We start from the raw sequence: 12,594 nt of genomic DNA on the forward strand, positions 1-12,594 counted from the left end.
GGAATTATTATTATTAGTATTATTATTTTACTAATATAATGATACCTAAGTCTATAACCAGCACAAACCACAATGCTACTTCAAAACTTACAGAATCCAGGTAGCTCAGATAACAAGATATTGCTTTTGCCCAGTGTGTTTCCAACTTAGCTGGAACAAAGCTGCTTTTCCTGAAGCTATCCCTTTCAGGGCTGACTATTCAAGTGCTGCTGAAAATTAGAGACTGGACTGGGAGCCTGTGGCCCTCCTTGACCATTGGACATGCTGGCTGGGGCTAATAGGGGTTGAGCCCAACAACATCTGGGTGACTACAGGTTCTCCATCCCTGCCGTAAATGAACTCTGTGCATCTTTTCATTGAGGCAATGCTTTTAAAATGATTGTGCAAACAATATTTATTCTTTTTGTAGCATTCTATTTAACCAAGGGAAATTCATCATTAATGAGTACATTCAGAATGGTGTATGTTATCAAGATAGCCTCATACAACAAATACTGCAGTTCTTTTAAAGCAGCCAAACAGGAAAAGAAGTCATAACAGAGGATTACACAGAGTGAGAGCCTTTGTAAACATCCACCAAGCCTTGTGAATGCCGGATGAAACAAAACAGTTGTTCTATCTATCACTTAATCATCTCCTTAATATTACATCACTGTCATGTATTACAACTTCCCATCTTTTCAACATCAACATATATTTTTTTGTAACAGCAACCATGTAATACAGATAAGCTGCTCCATAATCCACTTTAACAAATACTTCAGCATATGATCAGGGTAATTGAAACCTTATTCTTCTATACTGCTGAACACAAGTGGCACATTGCTTGCAAAACCTTCCAAGTTGGTGGTCTGGCAACTTTGCTTTATCAAGAAGTGCCAGCTTCCCATTCTTTCAATGCCTAATTAAATATGACCATGCTAATTTCCAATAGTGATTCTGAGTTCAAAACCATAAAGAAGATAGTTGTTTTTGATTTAATTAACCCAGAATAAAGGATGGTATCTTAAGTCTGTGCCAGCAGTGCTCCATTTTAAGAGTACGGTGTCCCTGGTTTTTGTAGAATGTGCACATTTAGAGTTTGAGTGAATTTTATATGTTGCATGCTGAAATACCATAACCACATTTGTGATAATACAACAAGCAATAACTGCACCCAAGGGCCATTTTTGGTAATTGTATTGTTGTTTTCCTTGGACTTGGATCTACAAAGGGCCATTTTCCAAGTTTGTACAGAGAAGAAATATTCTGCTCTGTAGATTTCTGCGTTCTGTTGGGTTTTTTAAAGGCTCTGTTCCATCCCCTTTCCTCTGCTTATTTATGTAAACAGGAACCTGGTTAGAACAATTTTTGAGAGAGCAGCATGCTTCTGCACTCTGCATTATAATTCATGCCCATAAATCCATGCTGCATTTATTCTATGAAATCCAGGAGGTTACAGTCCAACGCATCCAAGCAAACATCTGGCGCTTCAAGAGAAGTGCACATTTCTAAAAGATAACAGGACCAGCTCCATCATTAGGGAGAGTGAGGTGGCCACTTCAGGCAGCAGATTCTGTGGGACAGGGGGTGACAGTGACACGTTGGAGGCAGAGATGTGTAGGCTGTGTGATCTGTCCTACACTTCTTAAACAAGCCAATGTTCAATTGTCAATTCCATACATGGAAATAAGGGGGCCATCTCGTCCTTTACCTCAGGCAGCAAACTATCTCTGGCCAGCCCTGTCCACAAAGGAGCCTGCAGTGGAATAGGATAAGGACTGCACATCCCAACCCTAACCCTAAACAAAATGGCAGACACCAACTGTGCTATCGGTTGCTCTCTGGGCGGAACATCATCTTGAGGACTGCCACACAGGCAGGGGCAGAGCTGTGCTCCTCCTGTGAGCAGGCGGCATCTTGAGAGGTTGATATCAGCACCGGCTTGTTGAACAGCTCCCGAACCCCCTGACGGAACTTGGGATCCCAAACACTGTAGATGGCCACGTTCCAACAGCTGTTGGAAGTGAGGATCCAGAAGGCGTAAAAGGAGAACTTGCACCACTGGTATCCCACTACTGACCCCACAACAAATACCGCAATAGGGAGGAAGGAAACGGAGAAAGCAAAAGTCAGAATGCCAATGGTCTTGGCCGCGGTAATGTCTGAGAAGGAGACCTGGTTGCTACTGCCCTGTGCCTCTTCTCCCAGTTGCTTCCTTTTCTTGCAGTATTGGTGGACGGCTGCAAAGGTGATGGCATTGATCGCAAAGGTCCCGCTCAAAACTGAGAAATCAAAGACCGGGTACAGTAGCATGATATTCCAATGGGATTCAGGCGGCTTGTCTGTTGGAAAGGCATAGTTGCACATCTTGCTGCAGGCATTGTACTGGAAGGTGATATCAGGGCTGGAGAGCAAGGGCACCACTGCCAAGCAGCAGCTCATGGCCCAAGAGGCCACAATGAGCCAAATAGTCCTGCGCTTGGTGATCACTGCTTTCCGGTGCAGAGGCTTCAGCACAGCTACACTCCTCTCGACCGAGAGCAGAAAGATGGTGCTGATCGAGACAAAGGTGCAGCCTGCAAAGATGGGCCCAGTGATGAAGCAGGCAGGCTTCTCATATTTATCCATCTCTGGTTCCATCCCCCAGGTCAACCTATTCACCTCCCTGTAAACGGAGTAAGGCACGACGATGAGCCCCACCGCCAAGTCAGCTAGGGCCAAGGAGGCCTTCAGGTAGCCTTGGGAGGTTCTGAATTGCCTGACACGGAAAAAAACCAGGAGGCTCACCAGATTGCCGAGGCTGATGACCACCACCAGGAGGACCATGAGGAACAGCTTGAAGACGTCCCCAGCAGAGGCCTGGCTCCAGTCTGTGCAATTGGGGCTCCTGCCACTGCTGTTTCCCAACATTGACCAGGTTGTATTTCCTTCCTAAGACAAGCAGGGAGCTACAAAAGTTACAGGCTAAGGTTTCTTCACCTCTGAAATTCCATGGGAGGTGCTTCACAGGGTGCTTTCTCCATACTGAATTTCCAGAAGTGGAGTTTGCAAGAAATAGCAGCAAAAACAATTTGAGTGGAAGTCCGGGTCAAACTGCAGCCTATTCACAATTGTAGAATCGACTGCTATGCCCACAAAGATGTGAAGTGCAGATCCACGCAGGAACAAGCTTGAAGTGCCAATCAGGCTCCCACGCTGTAACAAGTTCCTTCTCTCTCTCTCTCTCTCTCTCTCTCTCTCTCTCTCCCTCTCTCTCTCTCACACACACAGGAGTCTAACTATAGTAGTGCATAGTTCACACAAGCAAAGGATTATTCAAAGATCATCTGCAAATACTGTGATCTTGCATCACTTTGTTCAAAACACACGCGTTGATACTGCAATGTCACACAAACCCTCAGATTTTTGCAGAAGCATCTCTCAGGCACACCTTGCGCGCACACACACAAATATAATAACAGACCCGTCACCTCTTATATGAGAGCCCTTGAAGTATTCAAGTGGTATTTGCCCTGGGATAATACTATAAGAGGTAGGTTGCAGATATCCGACAGACTATGGCTTGCTTCTCCCTCTCTTGAAGAGGAGAACTTTCCGTGCCTAGATCTACGAGAGTTACAGCAGCCTCCAGCGTAGTAAAAGCAAGAAAAGGGCAAGTCTTAACATTCCGCCGTAGATTCACATGCTGGCAATTTCTCGCATCGGTGAGAAGTCTTTACGCGGATTATCTGCTCAGTCTCCTCCTCAAAACAAAGCAAAGGAACAAAGCAATCCTCGGGCCCTTTCCTGGAGTTGCCATTCAGATGCGCTCCGAAGTGGCTCCGCTCTTCTGGAAGGAACGTGCGCTCGAAAAAACCAGAACAAACTGGGACACCCATCAGCCTGTAAGGCTCCCTGTTCGCTCTCTCAAGCTTCGCGGCGTTGCGCGCAGCTCCGGACTGTTTTCATCCTCCACCTCTCCCCGCATCGCTAGCCCGGCGGCCGCCTCAAAGTTCAAGGCACCCTTGGCGAGAATCCCTGCGCCAACTCCGCTGCGCTCCCGTCCCGCGGCAAAGAAGCGGCGCTCCGGGGGTTGCTCTTGAGACCGGCGACACCCTTCCCGCGACAAATAGCCTCTCTTCTGCAACCCGAAAACGTGCAACAGGTTCCTGGAGTTTCCAAAAAGAGGATGCTACTGGAAACATTCGCCACGCGCCTCCAGGTTGAATATGTCCAGCCCTCTCTGCTCTCCAGTCCTTCGGCTGCTCAACCAAAACTAACCCACGCGCCTGAGTTTCCAGGTCTTCTTGCGTAGCTGCTTTTGGCGACGCCTCCCGCCGCCGGGGACTGGGTTACGGACGGCTCTTGCCCCATCGGGCGCTCCCTGCTTTTCTCACCTAAGAGAGCGAAAGGCGAGGGGGACTGCAGACTGGAGACGCGCGAAACAAGACTGCCGAGATTCTGGGCGAGATTATTTGCAGTGCTGGGGGCGTTGCTTAGATTTCCCCCGCACTCGCCGGCTCCAGTTTGGGCAGAGGGGGTGTGCGAGGGGAATGTGCTCCACACATCAGGGTCAGATTCTTCTGGGAGCGCGGCGTGCGTGCGGGTGCTCCTAAGGGCGTGCTCCACATTGGCTGGCGGAACGCAATGTTGCCACAGGGGCGTTGTGGAGGGTTGTCGCTCTCATCCTACTATCGATCACCTGTTTCCCTTTATTATTATTATTATTATTATTATTATTATTATTATTATTATTTTCCCCCATAATAATTCGTTGGACAAAAGAAACCTCTCGAAGACCAGTCGAATGGGCGTTTTCCCTGCACCGCTTTTTAATACCGGACCAGTTCCATACATTCGCGAAATTTATTGCTCATGCTAAACCCCTTTTGTCATAAACATTGCTACGTCTCTCCCTCCCTTCCCAAATTGCCCTTCAGAGAGAACTTAAGAGACATTTCTCCATACACAGTGGTCACGTGGGGGGCGGAATAGAGGGGCAGAATCCTAGAATCGGAAGAGACCCCAAGGGTCATCTAGTCCAACCCCCTGGGATGCAGGAATCTCAGCTGAAACATCCCTTGCAGATGGGCCAAGGTGCACAGGTGAGTGCCTGTTTGTCCCATCCTCAGATTTCTAAGGAAAATTGATGATGTGGTGGCACCCCTGTGTCCAGCCTTCTCTTGGGTGGAGTCCTCTCTTTGAAGGATGTCCTGCATGTGTTGTCTTGGTCTGTTCTCATGTAGAAATTCACTGCAAGGTGAGTTGGTGGTTAACGGATTTTATCTCCAATGTGGCCTGGGCGCCTGCATTGAGTAGAATCCAACCTCTCCTGCCAGGCCACATCTTTAAGCAAAGGATCATAACTCAGTGGTAGAGCAGCTGCTTGACATACAGAAGGTCCCAGGTTGAATTGCCAGCATCTCCTGGTAGGAATGAGAGAACCCTCTGCCTGAAACACTGGGGAGCTGCTGGATAATCACAGCAGGTAATCCTGAGCTAGTGAGCTAGTGTAAGTCAGTTTCCAGTGTTCTCATAGTCAGCTCTCCGGGAGCCAGCCTCCTGAGTCATAGCTGCTTCTCTCAAAGGAGCCACATGCCAGATATTTAGCTAATAACACTGTTCGACAATAAGAGCTGTTTGACAGTGGAATTTGCTGCCAAGGTGTGTGGTGGAGTCTCCTTCTTTGGAGGTCTTTAAGCAGAGGCTTGACAACCATATGTCAGGAGTGCTCTGATGGTGTTTCCTGCTTGGCAGGGGGTTGGACTCGATGGCCCTTGTGGTCTCTTCCAACTCTATGATTCTATGATTCTAACACATACATCTACCAGTAAAACATGAAATGAAAATATCCCTAGATGTTTACAGCAAGGAAGCAGATACAGGGCTAAATCATTGCTTTCTACTAGGCAACACAGTCCTCCCATCCTTTGGGTTTGAATTTCCTTCCATACATTGAATAAGTGTTGCTTTCACTTGCTGGTGCTTTTGGTCTACAAGCACGTTTTTACCTCTGACATGAAAAGTGGAGGTGTTTTGGGTGGGTGGGTGGTGGGCATTTTCAGGGCAAGAGCAATGGGTGGGAGGTATATTTAACTTTTTCCCCAGTTGCTAGTTTTGCTCCTATTGAGGTAGCAAGAAAACTGCTTGCGTATTTGCAATTTGCAAAGTTAGGCAGGGTCTGGTATGGTGTCAGTTAGTTTAAACAAGCCAGAAATTCCCAGAATGATAACAGATACTTCATATTAAAACTAAAAGTTCTCACTGTTTTTCACATTTCTCAACCAACGGAAGCTGTTTCAGTAAAAGATTAGTCCTTGTCCTCATTATGTCTCTCAAAGAAGTCTATTCATCTCCTGATGGTTAAAATGTGTTAATGATCTGCAGATCCTTCACAAATCCTTCTCTTATAATATTGGCCATCCAGACGTAAATAATCTCTGACAGTAAAAGATAAGTTGCTCACTTTAGATTTCCAACAGAACTTGGTTAAGTGATCATCTATCAAGTGTTTGTGAGTCCTCTCCAAATCCTTCAGAAACAGGAAGTGCAAGCCATCCATTTGGACAGAGAACAGCATGAACTTCAAAGTAACTGACAAGCATGAAATAATAATGTCACAGTACTTGGCATCGTTTCATCCTGCCTAATTTTTTCACTCTCTCCTTGGGGGCACCCTAAGGATGAAAAAGCCTGAGAAGATTTGTCTACTCTGCATTCCCAGCACTGTTATCAACCCTCACTGGAGCCTGAGAGAAGTGTAGTTGGTCTTGAATCAGGGATCTAGCTGTCTGGCTTTGGCCGGACATCCTATTCGCTGTGTGTTCATGATGGCTTTTGCTCATGCTGCAGCTGTACATGACCCAGTTTTCAATACTGTTAGCACCTGCAAAAGTGTTAGGGCAGTCACACTCTTTCATTTCCAATCAGTGCATATCCTGCTTAAGTCCTATAACTATTTATGCCTCAAATGTTCTGGTTTGTTTTTGGACCAGTTTCATTGCACTGTAGCCTCTCGACATAGCAGTATTGTGATAGCAATGGAGAAGCCCTGGACACCAGACTAAAGCAGAATAAATCCTCCACTACTATTATTGTGGGAAGGCCATGTTGCAGAGTACACTCACAATAAAATAGCAACCTGTGGGGGGCACAGGGGTGCAAATAGGCACAGATGGTGGGAAGAGCCACTGTTGAAGGGGCAAAGTGTGAAAGCTTCCCTTCCCATGCCATGGTTTTGGGGGACCCTATACCAGCCATTTTAAAAACTAACTGCTATGTGAGTGACACATCATGTCCAATTTGACCCTTAGACTGTCCTTTGCCTTTATGTAACCATGGCTTCCCACTTCCACAATACCATACAAACTGAGAAAAAGTCACCTGAAGGACAAGAATTTCACTCCTGTTTTACTGGAAGTCAAATATATGGGCTGTTTACATGGGCATGCCTTAAAATAGTTCAGCTGCTGTCTTAAAAGATGTACAGACATAATTTTGGGTGGTGGTTTCTCCCGGTAACAGACCATTGTCAAGCCTGGTATATATATAAAAAATAAATTCTCCCAAGATTGTTGATCCAGCCCTGCCAGGCCTAAAGTAACATCGGAATCTTTAAATCCTAGAGCAGCCATGATGAATGAAATGGGTATAGTAGTGAAGGGCACGGGGGGAGGAAAATCCAACCTCTGAGAAAACAAGGAAAGCGCTTGTGAGTCAAAAGTGACTCCTTTGAGGTACTTCTTGGGAGGTGGAAATGCTAATCTCCGGGCACAGCTCCTTATGTCACAAAGGCTGCTAGTCCTACTCAGAGTAGACCCAAGGAAATTAATGAATATGACTAATTTAGGTCCCTTGATTTCAGTGGGTATATAATCTGAGCAAAACGTAGCTGGTTACAACCCCGAGGCCTATTTCTGATCAACATAAAATGTAAATTTCCAGACGTCCAAGTACTTCTTATATATCTTTCCTGTTGTTTTGCTTTCTCCACCTTCCTTCTTAAAATATATATATATATCTGACAAATGAAGGCAAATAAAGATTTGGGATTGCTCTTCCACCTGCTGTCATATGTTGCTTTATAATGATGTTTTCAGCCTTACTTAGGTTTCAAAATCTCTCACACAAAGTTGTTGTTGTTTAGTCATTTAGTCGTGTCCGACTCTTTGTGACCCCATGGACCAGAGCACACCAGGCACTCACACAAAGACTATTCAAATAATTCTAGCTATGTTCTCCTTTAGTTCTATATTTGAAACAGGAAATGTCTGGCTATTGTTTTTGAAACAAGTGTGTGCCCAGGAGAGCTTCTGTACAAGACATCCAATAGGTGGAATGGGTAGACTAGAAAAGGTAAATTCATCTGGCTACCTAGACATAAATTAATGGTTAGACATGTCCTTGCCATGACCCCAATGGAAAAATATCAACCAGTGGGCTTGGGATAGCTACCCAGAATTCAGTGTGTTTTGAGAAAAAAGGGAATGAAGGGAAATCTTAATGTAAACTATCCTGAAAGGTATCCTGCATTAGGAAAGAAGCTGGTTAGCACAGAAGTTAGTATAGGATTATACTTTCAGCAGTCCTGCATTAAACCTTCTTCCTAAACATACATTCTAATGAAAGTGAGATTTAGTCAGTAGTCAAAGGGCTCATATCTAGAGTACTTTTTAAAAGTGCCTAGTTTATTATTACAATTACCTTCCTCTGCTTATTTCAAACACGGTGGCTTTTAACTGTGGGAGCTAAGCACCAGCTTGCACAACCTGCTGTTCAAACCCACACCCACCCACTCACACTCCAGAGTCCTAATGAATCCAAATACACAGCCACAAAAAAAGCTTTTAATGGTGTTTGATGTTTTAAGGAGAAACTGGTAGCACTGCAGCACAAATGGGAGGAAGAAAAGATTGGAAGACACATGGAACTGAAAACCACACCTACAACGCTGAGGACCTCTCCCAGAATTCATGCCATGCTGTTGGAAATAGTGATACCTCAGGTTATGAACTTAATTCGTTCCGGAGGTCCGTTCTTAACCCAAAACTGTCCTTAACCTGAGGTGCACTTTCGCTAATGGGGCCTCCCACTGCCGCCGGCGCACAATTTCCATTCTCATCCTAGGGCAAAGTTCTCAACCCGAGGTACTACTTCCAGGTTAGCGGAGTTTGTAACCTGAAGTGTTTGCAACCGAAAGCGTTTGTAACCCAGGGTACCACTGTGTCTGAAATCCAACAAAATGGTGCAATGGAGAGACCTGGTGGGGTTTTGTTCCAAAGAACAAGTTTTGTTCCTTTCCAGGATTAATGAAGCATTACCACATGCCCTAAGATGCCCTAAATTATTACACAGAATTTATGTGCTATAAGAGATGCACATGATATGGATAGCTTAAGAAGTTTTCAGAAGGCAGAGGTTTGTCCTGTATCTTCAGCAAGTAAACTGAGGAAAAAAGCTCAACAATTTAGGGGTCTCCCAGCCTAAAAAAAAAGATCAACAACTTTTTTGAACTACGGCAACCCTAAGATAGATGGGTCTTTTGTTATTAACTGCAACAAGGGCTGCCCTGTAGATGGTTCTCTCTTGCATTTATACCTTGTCCTGGAAATTTGATTTGAAGATGGCATACGCACCTGTCCATAATTAAATAATTAATGGTGCAATCCTAAACTGAAGATCCCTCAGCTGAGGGCCTATAGAAATAGTGGAATGCCAACTATGCCCCCCACCATGACAGAGAAAGTGTCCAAACACCTCAGATTTGCTGACAAACCCATTCTGCTTCTGAAGATACACTGATGGATCGAGCAAATATTTTCCACCCATGTGTTTTCTCTCTCCAAGCCAAGTACACGTTGATTACGGTAGCTTAGCTTCCATGTCATGCGAAACCATGGTTTGTTTTAAAGCGTGGCTTAATTGTGATGTGCCTCACCTCCCCTACCCCCAAACTGTGTTCTGCTTGTTTAAAATAAACCACATGTGGTAAGCCAAAGGACTTGTGCAGCAGAGCAAAAGGCATGTTTGTGATTAAGTCCAAGTTTGGCTTAGCAAGACATGCAGACAAGACATTCCATTGGCCTAGTGTCTCTCTGGTACTGGCATAATGTGAGAATAGGATTGCTCACTCCGTTCACTAGGTCATATACATATTAGTTTATACAATCTGAGGTTGCCTCCAGATTACTCGATTATTCAGCATTCATCCTGATTCATTCATACAATTATTTGCAGAGAAGTTAAACTATGTCAGTTATTTACTGAGAATTCATTCTGATTCGTTAGGTGGGACTCTGCCAGAGAGGTTGCATCAAGCAATTGTTCTCCCATGCTTTCCAGTGTATATTCCTGTCATTTTCCTTATTGCAAAAAGTCTGGTTTGGAGGAGCGGCCTTGTGCAAGTGCACCAAACCAACTTTAATTGTGCAACCTCAGTTTGGCAGTACAGTATGTAACTGAATCCACTTGAAAATAACAACAATCGGGAAGTGCCATTATTGTGTGAGATTGCACAGAGGTAGAGTAGCAATACTCGTTCTGAGCCACACATAGTCCCCTTATTAATAAAACACATCTCACCTAGGAAAAAGTTGTGAAGTTCAGAATGGGCTGCAGGTGCCTTTAAAAAAAATCTTCTTGCTGAATTCCTTGTAAATTGTTTTCTGTTTTAAAACCCATTTAAAGCCCACATGAGTCACACTTGTTCAACATTGTTCCACTCACAACCCGAACTCCCAGATGGAGCTGAACCCCCATATGTGAAATCATAGATCTGGTCTATGGTTTCCTATAATAACTTTATGAATCACTGCTATTCATGGCCTTGGAACCAAAGCACAACACTAACTCAGAAGCCAACCAATTACAGCACAATTTTTTAATATAAGAAATGCTATGGCATTACAAAGAAAGCTAACTTCACTTCTGCCATAGCTTTTGTTATATGTTATTCAATAAAAATTACCCAGGGTGATGAATGGCATGGTAAACCTTTACCGACTCCACCTGCAGGTAAGGGCTGATTCATACCTATGTAATATCCCCATGAACAGACCTAGCCCCCATGAAGCTGTATAACATATATATGTTTAAAACAATGAATGGTGTTTCAGATTATGTGATATGCTATTAAGGCTCAGCCTGTTGCTGTTTCATAGGTCATTGTTTCACCTATGAAAGTCATCCCGTTGGACAATGAATTCATGCTATGATGAGTTTTCCAGCTACATCACAGAGAATGTTATTATTACTCAGAAAGGAAAGAAGACAAACAACTGCATTGTCGAATTGGAGTGAAAACGGAGAAGATTGCATGGGACACGGTAAGCAATGACTTGCTACATCATTGAACTAGGACTGGGTGAGCACATCAGAGGTGTGTTGGCTGATCTAGAGCAACTGTGAGACTGGAGGCAAAACATAGCCTCCATCGTGGCAAGTAGCAAACCTATTCTACATGGTCAAAACAAACAAATAAATTTATTTATTTATTTTGACTGCATCAGAACAACATGGCGACCTACCTGAATCTCTTATCCTATATGGATTTGTCTAATCTTCTTTTGAAGCCATCCAAGTTGGTAGCTGTCACTGCTTCCTATGAGATCAAATTCCATCGTATTTTCTTTTTATCTGTCCTGAAACTTCCATCCTGCTTGTGTCATTTTAGTCCATTCGATTTAATATTTGCTCCTTTGGCTTTTGGTTCTGTCTCAACAATGACCACACATGTGCAGAAATATAGTGGGACCTCCTGGATGTAAAGCATTGCCACCACTGAGCTACAGCTTGCACTACTAAGGTCTTGTTGCCCTTGACAGAGACTCATATAAAGAGACCTTCCAGCTTTCCTTGCTTTTAAGAGCTTGCTATCCTCTGTTTCATTATTCAGACCCATAGCTTTGATTTCTCTATTATTCTATCCCCAGTTATTCAATTAGCAGGAAGACTTTTCCTTTGTGCTTCCAGTAGCAAAGAGAAAATAAATGGTATGCTCTGTATGAGGCATACACCACTTCTCTTAACATTAAAAGGAATAAAAAGCCAGTTGTTCTGAAGGTCTGCTAGTGCAAGAGGACATCTCTTGCTAATGAAAAGTAGAAAGATGCAGTCCACTGTGTAGAATAAATCTGAGTCATCAACACTACTGGCTCTGGGTTTCTAGCAAGGGAGCATTTAACGAATCAGTGCTTTTCTCTTTATGAAGTTATTTCCAAGACCTTGAGTTTGTATTGCATGCTTACTGCAACACCTTTATGGTCTTATCGGTGATATACAGAATTTCAGTACTAAATGCAATGGTCAATCAACCACACTTAGTATGATAAGCTACTGTTTTATAATGAGTTTGCTATTGCAGAGGGCCTTCTTGGTAGTGGCGCCAGCCCTGTGGAACGCCCTCCCATCAGATGTCAAGGAAATAAACAACTATCTGACTTTTAGAAGACATTTGAAGGCAGTCCTGTTTAGGGAACTTTTTAATGTTTGATGTTTTATCGCTTATTATTATTATTATTATTAATATTTTGTTGGGAGCTGCCAAGACTGGGGAAACCCAGCCAGATGGGTGAGGTATAATTAATAAATTGTTGTTGTTGTTGTTGTTACCCATGCCTGATGCAAGGAATTAGG

At 44.0% G+C, this 12,594-nt stretch overlaps 1 protein-coding gene across 1 annotated transcript; it reads right to left on the minus strand.

Annotated features, from left to right (window-relative positions):
* Window positions 1-368: 368 nt before the first annotated feature.
* Window positions 369-4,609, minus strand: LOC310680035 (trace amine-associated receptor 9-like). The gene has a single exon (XM_083446146.1). The coding sequence runs from the start codon at window positions 2,890-2,892 to the stop codon at window positions 1,810-1,812; it is 1,083 nt and encodes a 360-aa protein (XP_083302272.1). The 5' UTR covers window positions 2,893-4,609; the 3' UTR covers window positions 369-1,809.
* Between the last annotated feature and the right edge of the window lie 7,985 nt (window positions 4,610-12,594).

The sequence above is a fragment of the Podarcis tiliguerta genome (assembly GCF_965153285.1).
Source record: "Podarcis tiliguerta genome assembly, chromosome: 6".
NCBI lineage: Eukaryota > Metazoa > Chordata > Lepidosauria > Squamata > Lacertidae > Podarcis > Podarcis tiliguerta.

Bases quoted from the DNA above. Each gene is read 5' to 3' on its own strand.
- LOC310680035 (XM_083446146.1), bottom strand. From the start codon at position 2,892: ATGTTGGGAAACAGCAGTGGCAGGAGCCCCAATTGCACAGACTGGAGC.